Below are 22,009 nucleotides of genomic sequence, written 5' to 3' on the forward strand. Positions count from 1 at the left end.
ATTCTTATGCCTGCATGAGACTCACTAGCTGCCATGCGGCTGAAGGGAGCTCTAGCCCTGTCAGAACCCAGCCCTGGAACTCAGATGTCCTACTGCCTCTCTTGCTAGCTGTTAGCAGCTGTCACCACCTGATGGCCCAAGTCCAGATGCCTGGTGGCTGTTGCTACAAAGGGGGTGGGGGCAAGGTGCAGGTGCCTTGGGGCACAAGAGCCTCAGACTGACTAACCTCTACTGCTATTTAAGGTGAATGCAGACAGAGGCTGAGACCTCTCTTCTGGATACTAGGCTTCTCTGGCAGGGAAGCATGTGGATGTGGGTGGTTATCTTACTCTTCCCACCTAGTGCTCACCTAGGTAGATCAAGGCAGCTGATGGGGTCATCTATCAGTTTCTCCTAAGATGAGCAACAGGGAGAGGAGCTACAGGAAACAGGAGTTTCAAACACATCTCAGTGTTTTCACCCAGGGGACCTGGATCTCCCAGGGCTACAATTGTCAGGCGACAATTCTCAGGCTACTGAGCTTAGTGTCATGTGCTGCCTTGCTCCATGCCATACAAACTCCAGAGTCAAGATCTCTAAAGGAAAAGCCCTGCCTGAAGCAGCTGGTTCAGCCAGCAGACAGCAGGATCACCTGCCCATGTCTCCTCGTACTCATTCTACATTCCTGAGTAGCCTGGGTAGCCTGGGACTTTGAGGCCCCTCTCCCATCCCCTAGGTATGTGAGAGAGCCAGGCAAGGTAAGGAAGGAGAGTAGTCTCTGGTGGACGGATAAATTGAGTTAGGCCAACATAACCCAGTATCCAAACCCAGCAACACTGGGATTGCAGGCAATCTAAAAGGATGATCGGAAGTCACAGGGTAGAGCTGCCTGTGTTCACCAGGCCACGTTCTGGTTTACCCCACTGAGCAGTCAAGGACTTTGGGCCCTTTGTCTCAACCTTCTACTCCAAGTCACACACAGTAGAAAACTACCACCTTACTTGGAGGCAAGCACTGGCCATCAGAAGCTTCTCAGGAAAAATATGACAATTAACTGGCCAACTTCCCTGTCCCTGTCATGAGGAGGGAGGGGGTAAATAGTCTGGTAAGGACCTTCCTCCAGGGCCTTCCATTTACATCAGAGACACCAAGTATAGGCTGGCTCAGCCCTGCTATCAGTAAAGTACCAGGAGGAGCTAGGGTCCCATAGCTCAGTCTTCAGAAGCCCTTTGGAATCCCAAGTCCTAGTGGGCAGAGGATGCTCTCTTCACTTTGCCTCATACCCCAAGGCCTGATTCTAACCAAGATTCAAGACTATGGGGCCAGAGAAGTGACCCTGGACACCAAGCACAGGCAGCCTCCCACTCGGGTATAGAGAGCTGCACAACAAGCCTACTACCCAATATTGTCTTGGAGGCAAGCAATATTCTATTGGTGGGTATCATGAGTACCAGCCTTCTCTCCTCACTGGCTGGCCTGAGGCTCTGAGCCCAGGTGAGGATAAAGAAGGCTCATGGAAGCTTTTGATCCCCCAAGTGGGGCATGATAAGAGGACAGTATGGACAACCACCTAAGCCCTGATGGGTGAGAGCATGTGAGGAGGGGAGACAGACTCCTATGAAAAGCCAGTGATATATAGCAACTAGGGAAGGCTAAGAAACAGAACAACTGAAGATCTGATCCTGACCAGGCACTCTTGCTTGGGTAAATGCTGGCTGAGGATTACAAAATGGGTTTTCAGATAGTGATGGCACAAGTCTTTAATCCCAGCACTTAGGAAGCAAAGGCAGGTAGATCTCTGAATTCAAGGCCAGCCTGGTCTACAGAGTGAGTTCCAGGACAGCCAGGGCTACACAGAGAAACTCTGTCTCAAAAAAAAAAAAAAAAAAAAAAAAAAAAAAGAATAGACTGGCCCAGATCTAGAACAGAGAGCCTGGCCCACCATGGGGTAAGGTGAGATCTTACAAGGTTTCACATAGGTTTTAGCTACTCCTAGTTGCAAGAGTTCTTGACAGACCTGATTGATCTGCAGGCTTACCAGGATCTCCCTGTGATTTCCAAGTGGGAGTTACACAGTGTTAGGCCTAGGTCCTAGGCTAGTCAGAGGGCCCAGAACTTGAACCAGATTAGCATCCATTCAGACCCTGTCTCTAACTATATTGGAGAGGTCCTCCTCTCCAGACTAAGGTGGCTCCTATACAGGCTGGAGTTGCTGTCATAGAGGTCCGTCTTAGGAACCTTCCACTCTTTCTCTGAGGAACCCCAACCACCAAAGATGGCTATCCTGTCCAGGCAGGAAACAGAGGAATCAAGTGATCTCCCAGGAACTTGGCCAGCCTTAGCCACAGCCTGAGGCAAGAACGCCCTTCACAAATCTCTCTCCTCAGAAAGAGACTTATGAATCCAAAATATAAAGCGTCAGTTCTGGAGCTTTAGAGTCCATAACATAAAGTGTCAGTTCATATAGCTTCTATGTGAAGACCACCTCTGGGTCTTCACATAGCTGCCCCCTGCATCCCCCGGTACAAAATTTCAGAAGGGTTCTGTCAAAACTTCCTTGACTGAATAACCACAGCTCCTGCACCACAAAGCTGGGCTGAGGTCCTTATTCTACCAGGACACAAGAAGCTCTTTGCATGGTGTGCTACCACCAGCTGTGGGAGCAGCTGCCCCCCCCCCAACTGCAGCCCAGGTCACCACATTCTGTCTCTGATGCCCGAAGGCCAGCCTGGTTACATATGTCCCAGCCTTGTGATGTCTGGAAGACCAGGCAGCTCTTCTGGGCCTGCCTGGTGTCCTGGCCAAGTCTGTGTTATTGAGGTGTCTCCACACACACACACACCCGCCCCTCTTCTGGGTCACAGGTCCTCTGTGGCCATGTCCTGGTCCTGGAACAAGGCTCTGATCTCTAGCCAGGTCCTCTGACTGCTGGGTGGGGCAGCCCATGTCTCTCATCTCTGCTTTGTACTATCGCCCTTCTCTGGGCATGAGCCTTAGCCCCTCCCTGCCCCCAGGGACAGCTGCAGGACAGCTTATGGACATCCTTTGAAGCTGAAGTAGGGAGGGGTGTCACACCCAAGGGTGTCAGAGTCTGGGCCAACCTTTCAAGTGTGCCGGCTTTCCCAGTGAATCAGCTTATCACTGCCTAGATGGGTCAGAGGGAGGCTCAAGCATGGCTCCCTACTGCATCCCTCATGTACCCACCACTCATTGAACCACCACCGGGACACTGAATCTCTTCCAACATGACTTCCAATCAGAACCCACCATGCCTGGCCTGGTCTGTGGGTCACCCCAAGGACAGCAGTATCCCCTCTTGACCTCCAAGTTGGGAAAGCTAGGGACATGTGCACTTGTCCATGTGAGGGGTTGCAGCAGGCAGGGTACAGCTATTTCAGGCTCCTCCTTTCTTCTTGGACCCACAGGCCCTCATCTCTGAAAGGATTTTGCTCTCAGCTTTCAGAAGAACACCACACTCAGCACATGTCCATTCCTTCTAGGCCTGGGCAGCATGAAGAGTCTGGATGATGCGGGCCTGGGAATAGGAGACACATAGATGGACAGACAGGTGGCTCCTCGCAGTAAGGCCAAGGTCCAAAGCTCCATCTTTTGGACACTGCCAGGCTGCCCTCAGCAGCTTTGTCCTCTTCTACCCAAGTTCAAAGTATAAAGGCCATTTATTCCTACCCATGTGACAAAGCAGCCCCCTTAAAATGTGTTTAAGTAGCCGGGGCATAGGGTGGGGTGACCAGCATGCACGTCTGCAGGGACGAGGCAACCGCATCCACATGAGGTCTTGTAGAGCTGACCTGGACACAAAGGCCTTGGGGCTGGGGACGTGGGCTCACAGCAGCTGCTGCGTGTGAGCTGGGTGAGCTCCTCGTTTGCCACAGAGGTCTGAGGTAAACAAGGAGCTTGGAGCTCCAAGACCATCATCAGAGCCTGTTGAGGGCAGGGTGGAGCCCTTTTCTCAGCCTGTTGCTCACCACCTGCTCTCCCCAGGCAGATTTTGCTTATGAGGCAGCAGATAAAAGGTAGGGGTGATGAGGCTGCTCTTACTCCTCAGTGGCTGGTTCCTGACCTCAGGCCAAGGATCTCCTTTCCCTTAGGGTCCACCCTCTCTGCCTGCTCCTTGGAGCAGTGCACCTGTATGACACAGATAACTCACTGCCTAAGATCTCCTCTCTTCCCAATTCCCCACACTCCAGACAAACTTGACCTTGCTGAACCATTCTGTATGAGGAATATCTGTCTATCTCCAGCTGTGGACCTGAAGTCCCACTGTGCCTTGAACATACATTTGGGCATCTCCAGCATCTGGTAGCCAGAGATAGCCCTGTCACTAACCGCCAGGACCACCCAAATATGGCTACCCCAGGAGGTCCAGGGCTATATGCCATCCTATGAGGGAGTCCTATAAGAAATGCCCAGAGTAACTAACCTTATTCCTGAGATCCACACAGAGAGACACCTGGTGAAACTCGGTGGCCATTTGTTATCTGTAGATGCTAAGAAAGGTGACTACTCTCAGGGAAAAGCTCTTAGAACCATGGCAGGACCTTTGCGCCAATACCTTGCTGGATAGTACATGTGGAATTTTTATGTATGTACGCATAATACTGGAGACTGAACTGACTTCCCACATACAGCAGAGACAAGCACTCTGCTACTGAGATGTATGCCCAGCTCTGTTTGCCTTAGGGAGCTCTGAACCGTGGATGAACATCCCAGCCTCTAAAAATGCTAGGTGAATCGAAGCCTCAGTTTCCTCGATTGAAAAGAACAATTACCCATTATCGCCATAGGAGCACCTGGGGTTCACTCAGCTGGAACCCTCAGAAAAGAGGTTACTGTAACCTGGGGCTGACCCTATCCCAGCTCTAAGCAGCTTCCCTGCTAAGGCCACATAAAATGGAACAATAAAAAGTAGGTTCCCAGCTAAGGGCAGGGTCATGCACAGAATAGAGGGATAATACTCAGCCAGGTGTGTACAACAACACTCCAAACAGGCCCCAGGGTGGTGCACAAACACTCATACCAACAGCTAGCTGCAGCGCTCCTGGCATACCATGGAGCTCAGAAACCCATAATCCCACAGAAGACAACACCTGGGAAAACACAGCTCTGAGGCCTAGGAAAGGCAAGGCAGGCACTTCCCTAGAGGAAAGACACATAGGCACAGACAGTATCAGTGCATGTGGATACATGTAAGCTGGCACATGTATGCACACATACATATCAGTGCATATGTGCGAGTAGACACAAAAGTGAGCAAGCGTGTGTGTGTTCACTGGCAAACATACACATAGACCAACCCCAGGTAAAAACACCAGAATGAGAAAAAGGAGGCAATTTCTTGTTTAACAAAATAAATTAAATATACGAGGCTTCAGCTCAAACTCTATATAAAATTACAGAGACCAGGCAGCCATGGACAGTGAGGATACCCAATGTAACCACAAGGCCAGGCAGGTCCCAGGTCCCAGGCCACAGGGAAGGCCAGAGTTCCTGTGTCCCAGCCCTCCTTACATTATTATTAATATTATTTCATTTCTTAAATATAAATATTGAGGCCCTTCTCTCTAGCAAGGGGAGGGTGGCTCAAACCTCCAGGCATGGCTGCACTGCCCACCCCAGTAAGGCTTATGATAGGCTCCTGGACACCCAGGGCACACAGAGGCACACCAAGGCCGGGCAGGAACACAGATGGGCAGGGGTGGGGAAGTGGCCATGACCACTAAGACTTGAGGGAAATTCCTTCAACTAGTCATCGCTACATGTCACTGCAAAGTCACACCACAAATCCTCCTGAAGGTTTCTCAGGTTGTGTGTGCACTTGTGCACACATTTACACTTTTAGACGTGTGGGGGCGGGATCTGGCTGTCTGTTCATCTGGTAGTACATACATCTATATGGCCAAGTTTGTGAGTGCCTACCACAAGGCACCCTAAGATACTCTTCCTCCACTGTTCTCAATCCTCCCGACCTGTTGTCTTGGCCCCCACATGCCTACCTCAGGACACAGTGCTTGGAGGTTGGCTGTATTTAGCACTGAGAGAGGACATGCTGGTGCTGATGAACCTTGCCCTCCACATGAGAGTGTGTGTGTGCATGTGTGTGTGTGTGTGTGTGTGTGCACATCTGTGTACAGCTTGGGGTACAGCTTGGGGCCGGCAGTTGAGCCAGAGGCCAGGATGTGCTGGGGGGCCATAGTGGATCCATGCTCCTCACACATGCCAACAGCCAATGAGGGCAGGTCCTTGTCACCATTGCGTTCTCGGGATGTCCCTGGGGGACGATGTCCAGGCACAGGAAGTGTAGATGCAGGGGCACATGGCTTCTTCTTGGTCTGGCAAAGCCAGAGCAGCACAGTGCCTAGGATGAAGACAGCACCAGCAGGGATGCCGATCACCACAGGCCATGGCAGGCTTGTGGTTGAGGATGAAGGAGCTACAAGAGGCCCTGGAGGTTTGGGGTCTGCAAGAGAGATAAGAAGAAGAGTAGGGGACAGAATGTCCCTGTACTAATGGGACAACCAGTCCAAGTTGTCATAGACAGCACCCCTGGACTCCCTATGAGGCAAGGATAACCCACAAGGAAGGGGAAAGGATAGGGAGCCCCCACCTGCCAGGTGGACACTGGGGAGCCCCAGGACAGCCCAGACCAGTGGTAGGGACTGAGCGTGAACACAGAGTGGGCAGCCCACACACACCTGGTAACACAGTGAGGAAGGCACTACGGAAACTGTAGCCCATGGTATTTGCACCCAGGCAGATGTACATGCCGGCGTCATCCTGTCGGGCCCGAGAGATGAGCAACTTGTTGAGGTAGGAGCCATCAGGCCGTGACCATACATCACCCGTGGGCAACACCACAAACTTCTGGCCACCCACGTCAATGGTGGAGTTGTGGCGTCCCTCAGAGCCGTACTCCACCCGCTTCAGCCACTGGATCACAGGCTTGACGTCACTGCGCACCTTGCACTGGAAGGACGTAGTCCCACCGAAGTCCACCGTTGTGTTCACAGGGTGTGTCCCTGTGAGCACAGGCTTGGACCGAGTCCGCTCTATGCCAGGGACAAACAAACATGTCAGCACGGTTTTAGACACCACAGGCCCCTGTCCTGCCGCAGACCCTGCCACTCACGGATCACATCCACTTTATAGGTGGCGTTGATGGCACCTGCCCGGTTGGACACACGGCACGTATACTTGCCACTGTCTTCAGGCTTCAGGTTCTTCAAGCTCAGTGTCCACTTCTTCTTTCTGTGTTCACTGGCCTCTAGACGTGTCAAGGTCTGGTCATCCTTCATCCACATGATGTCTGGCCGTGGGTACCCGCTGGCCACACACTTGAGCCGCACAGAGCTGCCCACAGGCCGTGCAATCACTCGGCGCCTCATCTTGGAGGGCTGTGTGAAGCGAGGCCGTGCTGGTGGCAGGGCAGCATCAAGTCAGTAGGAAAGGCTATGTGAGGACGCCAGGAGCACAGCACTGCCCTATCCCGAGCACGCAGAGTCTCCCTACCCTATACTTACCCCACTGCTGGCTGGCTGGGTCCTCCTGACCCCCAGAAGAGCCACCTGGCCCAGGGTTCTCCTTCCCTGGACTAACATCATCTGTAGAGAAATAGGTAATAAGGAGGCCAGGTGAGAGGTACAGGGGAACCCCTCATCAGAGCACCTAACATGCTCTGGCTGACATAGTCCTAGAACCCAAGAAAAGGCCATGGACACACCCACATGTCAGGATTCAGGGACAGCTGAGCAAGGGCTGCCTGCCAGCCCCCTCCCGGGGTGCAGGTGACCCTGATAGGCATGGTGGGACTGGAGAACCGCCCCCCACCCTGGCTCCGGGGGGTCTGCAGGGCTCACGAGGAGGGGGCCAGGCCCAGCCAGCAGCTGCAGTAACCCTAGCCTACATCAAGGGGCCGAGTGCTTGGTGCAGAGACATGGCTTACATACCGCCTGGTCATCATCCTCTTTGAAAGGATGGGGGTGGGGAGGGTGGACAGCCGTAATATTCCCATTCCAAACCCAGAGAAGGCCTTAAGACCTGTACTGGGCAGTGATGAGGGAGGGGCAGGGTGCAATAAGGAATGTTCCCCACTGCTGCCCTATGACAAGCCACCTCTTCCACCCAGCCTGGGACCAAGGACCAGGCTATTCCAGGCCACTACCTTAGACCTCCACTGCAAAGAGAATCAGCCGGGCCAAGGGCCCCACACTAGGGAGCCCAAGAAAGAAGATAGGTCATGCCTGCTACCAATGTGTGGAGGGTGTGTCACCAAAGACACCTGCCCATTCCCTATTGACTGGGCCCCAGGGACAGAAAAGAACAGAGGCCATTCACTTCTTGCGGCCCCTCTGAACTCTGAAACCTGAGCCTCAAAGTCATGGCTGCCAAGGCTCACACTGCCAAGTCCTCAGCCCACTCCACCCTACCCCACCCAGCAGGCTCTTCAGTGGAACCACTGCCTGAGCTACCCATCCCCCTCAATCCATTTCTGCCACCTGGAAGCAAAGGCCCAAGGCTGGCCTGGTGGCAGGGGGGCCTTGGCTGTCCTAGGACCCCAGCTGGGAATAGAGCAGGGAGACCCTCCTAATCTTGTCTATGTCCAGGTTGATTTGGCGCAAGCTAAACAAGCAGGGTGAGAGAATCCAGGTGTGTCTGCTATACACTTTGTGCCCAGCCAATTTTGGCCCCACAGTAATCTCGGACTCGAACACCAACTGACCCATGATGATGAGAGTGTAGTTGACGCTGAGGCTGCCAAAGCCATTGGTGGCCTTGCACACATAAACACCAGCATCCTCGGCCTCCACCTCCTTCACCTTCAGCCCCTGGGGCAGCACACGGAAACGGCTCCAGCCACTATGGATTGTGCGGCCATCTTTGGTCCACATGGTCAACGGTGGTGGGTCTCCCTCCACTGGGCACTGTAGCCTCACAGTGCGGCCCAGGCGGGCCACCTGCCGTGGGACCACTTTGTCTGCCATTCTTGGGGGTCCTGCAAGAGTTAGAGGGATGGGGGAACACATGGGAGGAGTAAAAGTTTGACACAGTGGAACCCCATCAGGACTCCTCTGAAGTCTGCTTGGTATGGCAGAGGCCCCAAAACTTGAACCTTATTTCCCAACCTTAGTTGCCTAGGTCTAACACATTCCACTGTGTCAATCCCAAGCAGCATCACCACAGCATCACCATAGCAGCGTCCCCGAGAGGCCAGAGGGGGTCAGGACACAGCTTAACTCAATAGTATTTTAAAAAATTCAAACCAAGAAAATAGGAACATCTCTTTGTCTCACCTGAGAGAACTACATGTTGCCTGGTTAGACAGGAGGGGGCCCAGGAACAGGACAGCAGGAGGGGTTTGGGGCTGGTTTATTTGTCTATACACATAGCTTCATAGGATATCTTATGTTCCTGCTGTACATAGTACTACCTCTGGCCACTGAGCCTTCATCATCCCGGATCAGTCAGGCCCGAGGAAGGGACAGCCACCTTACACCCGTGTTATATGGAAATGGGTCAACAGGAGGACCACCCAGGTAAACAGCAAGGTGTGTGTCTGCCAGCACTCACTGCCACATGCATATGCCCATCACAAGGGTATCCTATAGGCACAGACATATATATACCCACATACAAACGGTTGTTCAGTCTGTGTGCTCTGTCTGACTTCATGGACAGAATTTGCTCAGCTGTCCCAGGGGCCATAGCCTGCCTGTAACTAGACCCCACAGGGACATAATACCAGGACAATGGGGTCAGAGGACAAGTATCTTGAGGGTTGGAAAACTTAGAGGGCTACCTGGATATACAGGATAAGCAAGGGCTGGGCAGAGGCACTCAGTACCTTACCTGAATTTCATTTAGGAAATCTGCTTCATAAGGAAGAACTTGCTGGGTCCTGTCCATGTGGGTGACAGACCCTAGGTCATATGTGAGAGGCAGCCTGGACTTAGGAGCCAGCCCTCTAACAGGATGCTCACAGGAGGAGCCCATAGCAGAGGCTCAAGTCCCACAAGTCAAGACCACCATCCTGGAAAAGGCCAATTCCTGGAACCCACAAGTCTAGCCATCAGAAACACACTCCCAACATCACCAACTCACATCAAACATCCTTCTCAGTCCCAACCATGAAGGTAACTAGACAAGAGTGTGACCAGGTGTTGCAGGCAGCAAGTGACCACCTGGCTGGGAGGGTGAATAGAGTGCACAGAGCCTGTAGGTACCAGAAAGGTGAAGGGCTGCAGAAAAAGAGCTTTCATGAGAGAGGGTAAGAGGGTGGGAACCGCACCCACTGCATGAGACTGTCACAGGGTCACCTCTGAACACAGAGAGGGTCCTATAGCCCATCCACACATCACATCTCTAATCTGTTGGTGAAGAGCACCTACCTAGAACATCAAATGATTCTAGCCAGGATGGTCCTGGGCAGAGCATGCACGGTTGGATAAGCACAATGGTGCCAACAGGCTGTCTGTGCAAGCTCAGCGGTGATGCAGCATGGGGCCTGGGGCACCTGTGTTTTTTATAAGCAGCTGGTGCTCCCTCAGCATGCAATTGCCCTGGTTATGTGGTCACCTTCAGCCCAGGCATGCTTCTGTGGATGCCATCAGACTCCCAGAGGCTGCTTTTCACGGCCCACTCTGAAGTACTAACACAGACTTTAAGGAAGCCCCCCCTCCCCCCAAAAAAAAAAAAAAAAAAAAAAAAAAAAGTCAGCCCAAGGGGACGGGCCATGTCACCCAGTGAAAATCCAAGGGCAGCATTCCTGTTCAATGGGGCGGGGAGCCACAGGGGAAGGGGGTCCTCCCACGCCTCTGCTTTCACTTGTATCCACAGGGCCCAGATCCTTTCCCATCCTTCTGAGATTCTGTTTCCACTCAGTTCCCCTGGGCCCAAAGCTGCTACCGACTGAGATCTCAACACCAGCCTTCCTCCCTCACTGTCCTTCATGGTTCCCTCTAGAAAGGGGAAAAGCAGAGGTAGGAAGAGGGCTGCCAGCCCTCCTCGTCCCTAATCAGTTCTGTTCACAGACCACTTAAGACAGGTCAATCCAAGCACAGCTACCCCAAGGTTCTCCTGCATCCAACTTACAGTGTGAAAGGCTGCGGGCACTTGTCACGTGGGCCTCTGAGAGCTCTTCCCTGTACCTCTGTAAGTCTCAGCCCCATTCCTAAGCAAACTCTGCCCACCCCGTCACTGTCAGAAATCCCACCACTCACAATGCCTCCCAAGCCTCAAATTCAAAGAGAAACTGGCCAAAGCCCTGCCTACTAGCTCCATGGTCCCTAACCTATCTGGAATCTGAATCCTCACAGACCCAAACATGCAAGCATACGCACATATATCCAGTTGCCTGGGGGTGTTCTGGGGGCATACTTGGAGAATGCCCAAAGGCTAAACTAATCTATCACCCTACACCACATAGGGAGATGCTCAAAGAAACCTAGTCTCACTGTGTCTCTAGGAAACACAACTCCTCTTGGCCTCAGAAAGAAGAAGAGAAGCTTAGAGGAGGGGGCACCAAGAGGCAAAAGCCCTGCTATGACCATTGCTGAGGGACAAGGCTAAGTAATTGCCAGATGGCCGGAAGCTTGGCCCTTGGGGCCTGCCTGCACAAACTGCTGGGGGACAGGCTGGCGACAGGCCGGCCGGAGAAGGCAGCCTTATCCTAAAGCAAACAGTATCCTGCCATCCCTGCCCCCAACTAAGTTCTACTGTACCCCACTGTGGGGTTGGGCTCCCAGGCTGTTACAGAGACCTACATAAGGACTACCCCACCCCCACCCACTGCAGAAGGCCCAGCCCCTAGAATTCTGGGAATTTGGGCCATAATATGGCCACCTTGGATCTATATTTAACTCAGGAAACACAGACCCCTTTGTTCTACCTGGACAGCCATCTACCCTACTCAGCCAGTAAAGAAACTAAGGACTTGAAGCTCAAGGCAATGGGGGCATTGCCCCACACCCTGCCTTAGGATAGCTACAGGGAGTGAGGGGGACAGTTCTGGGCAGACACTGGGGCCTAATGGCTCCTTCAGGAATTCCAGGGGTCTGAGAAAGCCCAACATGACATGAAGGTCCCAGGCCAAGGGAGGAGCAATGCCAGCTCCTGGTCTCTCTATAACTTCTACAGCCAGGTCAGTCGTGCCCATGCCTCTGAAAAACCCACACAGTCCCAGCCAGGTGAGACGAAACACTAATCCAGGAGGAAACAGCACGGCGGGGGGTGGGGGGGACGGGACCTTCTGCAGGAGGCATAGTCTGTATGTAAATTCATAACCTGAAGGATGTGGTCAGTGTCAGGTCTAGATGCCAGGCTGGGGACTACAGGGGAAAATGCCGAAAGGGTCAGGCCTGGAACCTAAGAAGTCAGATGGGCACGGCTGAAAGTCAGGGTTCCAGGCCTGTTGACCTGAACTCCCCTCCTCAAAGGGCTGGTCTAGGCACCAGCTAGCAACTGACCCTGTACAAAGTGTGAGAACACCTGGCCAACTCAGGCCTAGCTTGGCCCTTGTAATGCCTGCATGGCCCTAGGAATTTCTGGCCTGAAAGTAATTCTCTGGCCAGGCAGTAAGGTTGGCTATGGGGCTGGTCAGCTAGCTCAGAGTGAACCTCCTCCTGGAGATGCAAAGTGATCAACTAGGGAACTACTCCGAGAACAGTGTGGGGAGTCTCAACCACAAAGGAGCAGAAGAGGCCCACCTGGCCCTCTGGACACCTTGCTCCAAGACCCCGGCCGGACTACAATAGGAGCCAACCCAAGCAGAATTACAAGGCACCTGTCCAATAGCGATGGGCCAAACAGGTAATGAGCTTTCTATGACTGGCATAACATACCCTTACCAAGGCACTGCCCTAGCCTCTGGGGATATATATCCCACAATACTTACAGCTAGACCCCCAGGACAGGGACAGGTGAGAAACCCACAGACAGTCCTCTAGGACCAACACTTGCTAGGAGGCCAAAGCCTAGAAAATGGCAGATGTCCCTCAAAAGAAAAAAAGCATAGGTGACAGTCACAAGGCCCAACTGCCCATTAGGTGTTCAGGGCCAGGCTTTGTCTTTTCTTGAGACTAAAGATCCTTGAAGGCATATAACTGCACAGACACACACAAACACATGTCTGTGTGTGCACACACTTACAACTGTGGCCAATGACACACACAGGCCTAGACAATTAGGTCTCAGCAACTAACTGGAGATGCCAAGGGCCAGATCCATAGGCTCTGCAGCCAGATTGATAGGACCCAGGCAAGTGGCTATCCCATAAACCAGGCCAACAAGGCACCTCAAAGAGACACCATGCTCCAATAAGCTGGTTAGTGGAGCTAGCTTGCCTGTTACCCAGCAGTAGCAATTAGGCAAGCCAGAAGGATGTAGAGGAGAGGGTTCTTTGGAGGCATTGCCTGGTCCCCTAGGTCTGTCCCTCTCTCTGGAATACCTCAGCTGTCACATGTGTACACTGCTAGCTCCTAGACACTCCCCGATCCACCAAGACCATATAGCATAGAGACACACACACACACACACACACACACACACCATCCATAGAAAGTGAGTACCTCAGGACCCACTGAGGGGGACTCACTGAACATCCAGCCCCTGACCCTCTTCTCACAAACACTAGCTTGCTGGGCCATGGGCTAGCTTCAAGTCAGGGCACCCAGCAGGCCCCTGTCCCTAAGCAAGGCCTAACTCTGATCCTGCAAGTAACCCGATACCTCAAAAACTGTCAAAATAAGGCTATCTCCTGAACCCAAAGCTCCTGAGGCAGTTTGCTACCCATCTAGCCCCAACAAAGATTGATGGAATGTCTGGCAAACCCATCCAACACATCCAACAGCCCACACCACTGCCGACACAGATTTCTTAGGGACAGAGTTGAGGATGTGAGGGCTCCAAGCCAGGGGTCCCAGTTGCCCTCAGCAATGCGTGGCTCCAAGCCTCAGCCCATGCCACACCACTACCCCCAGAAGCTGGAACAAAGGCTGCAAGGGGGATAGGGGCAGCTCAGTAGAAGGCTCTGGCCTGGTGTCCCAAGTTTCCTGCAGAGCACCTAGACAGTCAAGGGCTGCTGGAACCTTCTCCTACTGTTCAGCACCACACCTGAGCCAGAACAGCAGATGGCCCACTTTCCCACCTACTGCTAGAGGCACCATCACTAGCTCTACAGACCCTTGGCAGCTCATATAAATCTCTCAGGAAATAAACTCCTGGTGGAAAGAGGAGTTGTACTTCCTGCTCAGTGGGAAGCTCTTGCTTTTCGCAGCTGCCCAATGGTATGCACCTTCTGTCCACCTTCCACCTCTCCTAGGCCTACCCAGACTATACCCACCATAAGCCTACTGTGTCTGCACCCCAGCCTGGGGCTCTTAGCTCCCCCTACCTCGTTCTCAGGAACCCCTTGCTCTCCTCCACCTTGAGGTGTAGGCAAGAGTACTGGTTAGAAGAGCAAGTAGCAGGCAGAGGAAGGTACCTAATGAAGTACAGGAACAGGGGCTTAAACACACCTCACCCCCTATACATTCTGGAGTCACCACATTAAGGCAAAATGAGGGAGAAGAGGCCACCATGAGCAAAGCATCAGGCCCTGGTTATACAGAGGGCAGGTGGCCAGGACAGGGAATGAGGCTGTTGGGTCATAGCCAACTGCCCCCAGCATTACCAGCAAAGACTGAGCCAAGGCCAGGAAAACCAGAGACTAGAGGCCTCAGCTGGGGAAAAACCAACATTTCCCTAGTAAGGGCCACAGCACAGGGCAGGCTGACTGAAAGGCAGCTCTGAGAGCCCAGAGGCCCATTGATCCCGCACAAAGGATAAAGGAGCCTGTGGTCGGTATTTCCAGGCCTAGCCAAAGGCAACTTTGTTCGCAGCTCCCTCCCCACCCCCAGGGGGACAGTGATTTATCTTCCCTTCCAGGAATAGGGCCCCAGATGTGAATGGGAGGCTGGCCCACATCCCCACATCACAGGGGCTAGACCTGGCTCCTCAACATCTACCTCAGTCCAGCCACACTCTGATCGGCCACAGCTTGTGAAGAAAAGAGGCCTCCTACAGACTGTTTAGAAGCCAGGGTCAGCCCCACACAAATGGCCAATCATCATCTCCACAGCACCACATACACACTCTTCTCTACAACACAGAACTCTGGGCAAACTGCTGCACTGGACAGCCATGGCAGGCACCCCAGCTGTCCATCAGGGCCGGCTCACTCCAAACCAAAGGCTGGGTCCAGAAGACGGAAAGGAAACCTATGCTGGCTGCTCAGAGGCTGGTTCCGAACTCATCCTTGTGAAAGTTCAGAGGTGGCACTTTACCTTTTCATGACTTATCTTTTGCAAATGGTATTCTGTTCTGAAACTTACATTCTAACTGTGAGAAACAGAATGGATTAAACCAAAACTTTTTTTTCAAAGGGGGGTGGCAGAATTATCTTAAGGCAAATTCACCACATTGTGAAACTTTGGGCAAAGGGGAACTTTTAAAATATGATCCCAATCTAGAGATGTACAGATTCCAAAAACTCTGACACCCCAGGGAAATAGCTTTCAAAACAGCCCAAACTCTACATGCAGTTCTTTGGCCCAACTTAAGGTCGAAATAGGGCCTACTCACGGAAGAACCACTGGAGAAGGAATGCATTTGGAATAGTTTTGCCCTCCAGTCCAGATTGTGCCTGAAGGGAGAAGTCAGCATAATTCAGGAAACGCCATTCTTCCACCCCAACCACACGGCCCTTGCCCTTGGAAGGCAGCTCTTTCCAGCTCCCTAGAGCTGGCCAGAGGCCTTCACTAGCATAGCCAGGGACAGATACAAGGCGCAGTCCCAAGACTGTGGCCAAGAAGACAAAAGCAGGAACAGTGGCCCCTGTAGGACCATCAGCAAAATGGTAGTGGGCTGCCCGCTATCACCCATCAATCAGCCCGAAGGTCCAGCCAGTGATCATGGCAGGGCAGAGAGGCCTTCAGAGCCTCTTTTGCTGAGCAGCCAAAGAAGAGGCAGGTGCAGAAATGTATCCAAACAGATAAAAGAGCAATCAAAGACTGGGCCACCAGTTGGGGGTGGTGGTGGTGGTGAAGAGAAAACTCACCCAGCATGGCCCAAGTGCCTACATGCCCAGGACACTGTCCAGCCCAGCTGTGCCTGGACAGCCCCCACCCTCCAGCCAGCCAGTCCCCAAGCAGAAGAGGGGGGGTTATAGTGGCATAAGGCCCACCTGGGCCACCGCCCGCCGCCCAACACCGAACGTGGCCATATAAGGCCAGGTTGGGCTCAGCGTGCCCGCGCTGGTGGCGGGGGGAGGAGATGCGAAGCCTTAGAGGACTGGTGGACAGAGCAAGGACAGTCCTGAGTGGCCAACACACCCAAAGGGCCCGCCTGGCCATTACTCCTGACTAACCATAGGAGAGCCCAGCACTGTGCCCCGTGACACTGCAACTCGGTGGCCAAAAATCCATGGGTATGTATCACCCATCAGCTCCGGATGCCCTTTGCCAGGGCTAGGTCTAGGGCAGAGCTCCCACAGAACAGAAGATGAGAAGGTGAGGCTGTATCCAAGCCATAGTGCAGTGTACCCTGCAACAATATAGCGTGTGACCCTGTGGTATAAGATCTTCAAGTATCGTCCAACCTTCACAGTACAGTGACGTCCTTGCTCTGAGGACTCCCAGATGAGACACTATGCTACCTGTAATAGATAAGCAAGCTAAGGGTCCAGAGCTGGGTCAGCTGAGGGCCGGATCAGAGTGAGCTCCAATCACCAAGATGTCACCAATGTTCTCCATATTCAGTTAGCCACTATGAGTCCCTACAAGTTCCCAGGGACCCAATTAGATTTTCTGCAGCCACAACGAGCCCACTCCTCAAGAATCTGTGGGGAGAGGGCAACCACCTGCTCTCCACCTAGCTATGCACCTGAAAGTATGCGTATGCAAGATTATGAGCCTGCCCTGGAAGGGACCTAGGCAACGCCAACAAGTCAAATGATTCTGGGGCCCTTTAGGTGTGGTGTCAGCAAAGAGGGCTAGCTGGGGGTATTTTGAGTGTGACTAGGTAACCCCAGGAGTGAGGCAGAGGCACATAAAGCTGGCACTACTTCGGGTTAAGGATCAGGGGTGGGGGAACCGCTGCGATGAGACAGACAGGGAGGGGAAGAGTGTGCCAGGCGGGCACTGTGGCAGGGTTCAGGGCTGGCGGGAAAGGAGCGGCGCTGCAGAGGCCAGAGCGCCAGACTGGGCGCCAGGACTCACCTCGTGCCACCTCAGCCGACGGGAGGGCCCCCAATAGCAGCAGCAGCAGCGCGGGGCTCCGCGTCATCTCGCCGGTGGGACCTGAAGCAGGGGCGCGGTCACTGGGAGCTGGACTGGACGCCACTCAGGGCTCAGGCCCGCAAGACCCAGGTCGTGGCCGCAGAGCCAGGGTCCGGCCCCCCTCGGCGCCGAGCTCCAGGCAAAGGAAGCGAGGCGCGTAGATGCTGAGCGTATCAAAGGCAGACAAAGGGTTTACACTAATTACCAGCCGCCCCCACCGCCCCCTCTCCAAACACCGTCTGGATTCCTGGCGCTTGTAATTCGGGCCCTGCCCGCGGGACACACAACACCGAGCGGCCCCGCAGATAATCGCCTGCGCCATTAGCCGACAAATTTGCGCTGGGGGGCCCACGTGGGGCTCAAGCGGGGGCGGGGCGCGGGGCAGGGCCGCGGGCCCCACAGGAGCAGCTACGGCGCGAGCCGGGCTCCCGCCCCGCACAGTGATCGCGGCCCTGCCCTTCCGCGCCCCGCACTCCAACTCATTCCAGCCCTCCCTCCGGGGGTCGCAGACGTACAGCCCGGCTCACCTAGACAGGGACCAGCGCCGGGGCGCGCAGCACGCAACGGGGTCAGAGCCAGGCCCCTGAGCAGCGCGACGCGGTCATCGCTGCCCCGGGCGCCGCATCCCGCCCCCCGCGCCCCCGGGCCCGGCCTGGGCGGGGCGGCGCTACCTGGGCGCTGGCGGCTGGGGCCGGGCTGGGGCGCGGGGCGCGCTGTCCGCGCGGATAAACGGCGGGGCTAGGCGCGGGCCCGGAAGAGGGGCGGCAGGGCGAGGGGCCCGGGGCGCCGCGCCGCGAGGCGTCCTTCCCTGCGGGGCTTTGTCAACTCTCCCGGAGCGAGCGCGGAGCAGCCCTGAGCTCCGCCCCTCACAACTTCCGGCCAATCTGCGAGCCCCAATCCGCCCTGTTCCCCGCCCCTCCCCGAAACTTTGCTCCAATCCGCACACGTGCCCGCCAGGCTCGAAGCTTAACCCTCGCAGTGCTTCTGCCCTTCAGGCCGGCGGCTCCCCGGAGCGCGCCCAGTCTGCTCTGCCTCGTCGCGCCCCCGCCCCTGTGCTCTGGAAACGCGCGATCCCGCTAGCCTGGAGACCAGCTGATGGCCGCGGAGCCCACTCAATATCTGCATCAGCCAGGCCCCTGGCCCCAGAGCTGGCCGTTAAAGCACTGTCTCCAGTCCCGGCTTTAAACAGGAGGAAGGGAGCTGGACTGCCCAAAACATTACTGGGCTTTAAGTCCACGAACCTTCGAGCTTTTGTAAGTAGAGAGGCCACTGTGCTGTTCTGGTTTGAGGCGGGGCGGGGGGGGGAGCGGTGCGGGAGGACTGGTCTCCAGTGCTGGAGTCCAACGAAGCCCTGACTTGAGCATCTAGTTTTACCTAGTGACCTTAGGAAGACTGATAGGGTCCTATGGCCCACCTGGAGGCTTCTCTGCACCTCACCTGTTTTGTGATAGTAATCACAGGACGTGGGTAATAATAAGTCAACACACCCTTTTGTCTTTGCTACTTAGCAAGTGTCTTACTGTGGCCCTGCACCCATCAAACAGAAAGACTGGTGAGTTTCCCAAGCCTCACCAGCTCCTTGCAGCAACTCTGATCCATCCCCTGCATTCTCACAGCTACCTCACAGCTTCCTGCCTATCCTCACTCACCAGAGCCAAAATTCATCAAAACATGGGTCTTCCCAGTTTTCTCAACATAAATCCCATAATTTTTGAGGCCCTGGTAGCCTCAACAAGACCCAGGAGTACTCCATTCCCAAGAGACCACTCCTAAATCGGCTTTCAGGGATCCTGATCCAAACAACTTTTCTTCTCTAAGCTAAGAAGCACCGCCCCCCCCCCTTTCCGGGAAGCCTTCCAGAGAAGAATGAAACTGAGGAATACCCTAGTGTTCCTAGCCCCGAATTCTGTTTCTGGGACAGTATGGGCTTCTGATGGGCTAATGGAGGTGAGCCTCTCTGCACAAAGGTCCCAGTACCCATCTCGACTGCAACGCTCTGTCTCAGAAGCAGCCCACAGAACTTTCTCTGGGCTACCAGAGGACGTGGGCTGCTACTGGGATCACAGAAAACATTTAAAACAGTGGTCCTGGCTAGTCTGAGTAGGTCCTGGCTCCACAGAAAGTTTTGTGAGGAGACGCCACTGAAACATGTAGAGCTACAACACTGTGTTGCTGCCAAGGGCAGTTGTGTGTCGAGGTGGCTCTGTAGTGTGGAGATAAGCAGGCGAGCCCAATGGGCAGAAAAAAAAAAAAAATAGGTGATGGGTTGAAGTTAGAAAGGTGTAGAGACCACAGGTGAGTGAGGCTTGTTCTAAGACATAGGTGTGTCAGTACAGGTGTGCCAGGAAGGGGGAAGCCTTCCTCCTGCCTGGCCACTAGGCCCTAATCCTAATCCTAATCCTAATCCTGGTCACCACCTCCAACCTCCTTCACCTTATCTGTTCCCTGATGGGGAGTCCGTCCCCCTGCACCTATTCCCTATGGCCCGCCCGCCCACGCTCTCCACTCCTTACCCCTGCCCGGCGAGAGAACACGCAGCCCCCTGGCGGAGGTGATAGGTCTAGCAGCTCTGGAGGGAATGTACCAGCCCCGCCCCGCCACCCGCCACGTCCTGCGGGAGCTCGCTCACAGGGTTTCCACTCCTGCTGTCCGGAAACCGCTGCGCGGCTTTGGAACCTGGCTCGGCTCGCCTCACTGCGCTTTGGAACCCGAAACCGGAGTGTCTTGAGTGCAAGCCCTGCCCCTTTAAAAGTGAAACCCAGGTGGTTGGCTACTCCGTGTCCAGTCGGGCAATCCCACTCCAAAGCATCACGGGTTTGTTTTCCCGCATCTGCCAGCAGAGGTAAGCCACACAGTTCCTAATTCTCTGTGATCCTCATCCTCTGAACCCTGTTAAGACCAGGCTCTGGGATGGCCTGGAAGTGTGGCTGAAGAAGGTAGACAACCAGCCTTACTGTGAGAATAGCTCAGGATCACCTGCAGAGGCTGAAAAGTACGTATGTCCCCAAAGAGATCTGCAGAGAACTGAGATGTAGTAAGGGTTAGATTTGCACTCTTACCTGAAACAATTAACGGTGACAAATATATGTGGAAGCCACTGAAGACATGAGACAGGCAGCAAAGGACAGACGGTACCTCTTGGGAGATGGCTGTCAACCACTGTCCTCAACAGCCCAGGCAGAGCCCAGGTGAGATGCAGGTAGAGGGCAAGAGGGCAAAATCCACTGATCTCCAGAGACTTCAGAGAACCCCATCCAGCACTGAGGGCCTCCAGAAAGGACAGAGAAAACAAGGGTGGGAAATTCTAGGAGAACAGGAAGCACTGGGTTGAGTCAGACACCGTGGCCAAAGCCCAAGTCAGACCCCAAAGTTCAAGTGACAGTAGCTAGAATATAAAAAGGCAGCTTTCCTCAGCTGAAGTGGTGGAGAATCACACAGACCAAGTAATTTGCCCCTTCATGATGATGTGTGAAAATGACACCCAGAGGATTTCCCAGCTTCCAAGTAACCCAGTCGCATCCCAGAAGCATGTGCTGAAATAGAAATATTCAGCGTAATTCCAGATGTCCTATATAAACACGAAAAGAAATGTGAAGTTATAACTCACATGGGGAAGGTGGACCAAAGCAACAGGTAGCAGAGTTAGAAAGTAGAAACATCACATGCTTCCCGTGATTATTTCTGTTTTTCAGATGTTACAGAAAGGCAAGACTGGTCAGTCGCCCAAGCACTCAGGAGGCTGAGGCTGGGAGGTCATGAGTTACAGCAGGACAACCTTAACTGTGGAGTGAGACTACGCGCATGGAAGATGGGGTGCCAGAAAGAAAATGGAGATGTTGCATACAACCATCGGGGAAAACACTTGCAACCACAAATCTCATTTCTATGTATGGAATTAAGAGCCTGAAATTAAGATGATGGATAATTGCCAAAGCAAGGTTGCTGGACTTGAACGCAACAGAACTGTGCAAAGAAAGCACAGATAGATGGCTGGGGTGGAGTGACCACATATATAAAAATTTAAAATATGTAATTGCAATAGCACAAACTCTGCAAACAATGGAAATGTAATTATTTTCTGCTTATGAGGTAATATGAATTAAAGCTAGACTGCAGCAGGCTGAAAGGCTTAGCAGCAAGCAGAGTTTGATGTCACTCTAGTCCCAAAAACTCCAGTGTCTACACCAAGAGAATGGCTGGGGCATCAGAGTTCAGACTGGGGCCTAGGCAGTATAGAAAGACCTCATCTTAAAAAGCAAGTTCAGTCTAAATTCTCTAAAACATCAGATGATTTCACATGATGGAGTAACACGGGGGCAAAGGTGGGAAAATCATCCCAAAGAAGAAAGAACAAATGAGAAAATAAAAGACAAGATGACAGATATACACCCAATTTTACCTATAATGATAGTAAATATAAATATTCTAAACATATGCAATAAAGTCCAGAAAGTGCAGATTTGGGGGTGGGGTGCAGGGAAGACCTCTCTACTGCTGCAAAACTGGCTTTGCCTCCAAAAAGCCACCAGTTCAGGAAAGCCAAGGTGATGGCCACAGGGACATAGAAAAGCACAAGACAGGCTCTTCCTGACTCCCAGATGGACTTCCTCTGACTAGGGACAGAAAGGAATTTCCTTGGCTTGGCAAAATGTAGCTACCAGAGTAAATAGAAATGTAAAAAAAAAAAAAAAATACACACACAC

At 53.5% G+C, this 22,009-nt stretch overlaps 2 protein-coding genes across 2 annotated transcripts; one reads left to right on the forward strand and one right to left on the reverse strand.

Annotated features, from left to right (window-relative positions):
- Positions 1 to 5,314: 5,314 nt before the first annotated feature.
- Positions 5,315 to 17,971, reverse strand: Fgfrl1 (fibroblast growth factor receptor like 1). The gene is given in 8 exon segments (XM_076937757.1): positions 5,315 to 6,112; positions 6,114 to 6,457; positions 6,693 to 7,046; positions 7,127 to 7,411; positions 7,518 to 7,598; positions 8,717 to 8,989; positions 17,247 to 17,470; positions 17,834 to 17,971. Coding segments are annotated over 7 exon segments (1,491 nt in total). The 5' UTR covers positions 17,314 to 17,470; positions 17,834 to 17,971; the 3' UTR covers positions 5,315 to 6,025.
- LOC117712580 (uncharacterized) lies at positions 17,468 to 21,998 on the forward strand. The gene is made up of 5 exons (XM_076938782.1): positions 17,468 to 17,543; positions 17,898 to 18,559; positions 18,815 to 18,858; positions 19,938 to 20,148; positions 20,999 to 21,998. Exons 1-4 carry the CDS (start codon positions 17,468 to 17,470, stop codon positions 20,032 to 20,034), a joined length of 879 nt encoding a protein of 292 aa, XP_076794897.1. The 3' UTR covers positions 20,035 to 20,148; positions 20,999 to 21,998.
- Positions 21,999 to 22,009: the final 11 nt, after the last annotated feature.

The sequence above is a fragment of the Arvicanthis niloticus genome, chromosome 7, assembly GCF_011762505.2.
Source record: "Arvicanthis niloticus isolate mArvNil1 chromosome 7, mArvNil1.pat.X, whole genome shotgun sequence".
In the NCBI taxonomy this organism is placed as follows: domain Eukaryota; kingdom Metazoa; phylum Chordata; class Mammalia; order Rodentia; family Muridae; genus Arvicanthis; species Arvicanthis niloticus.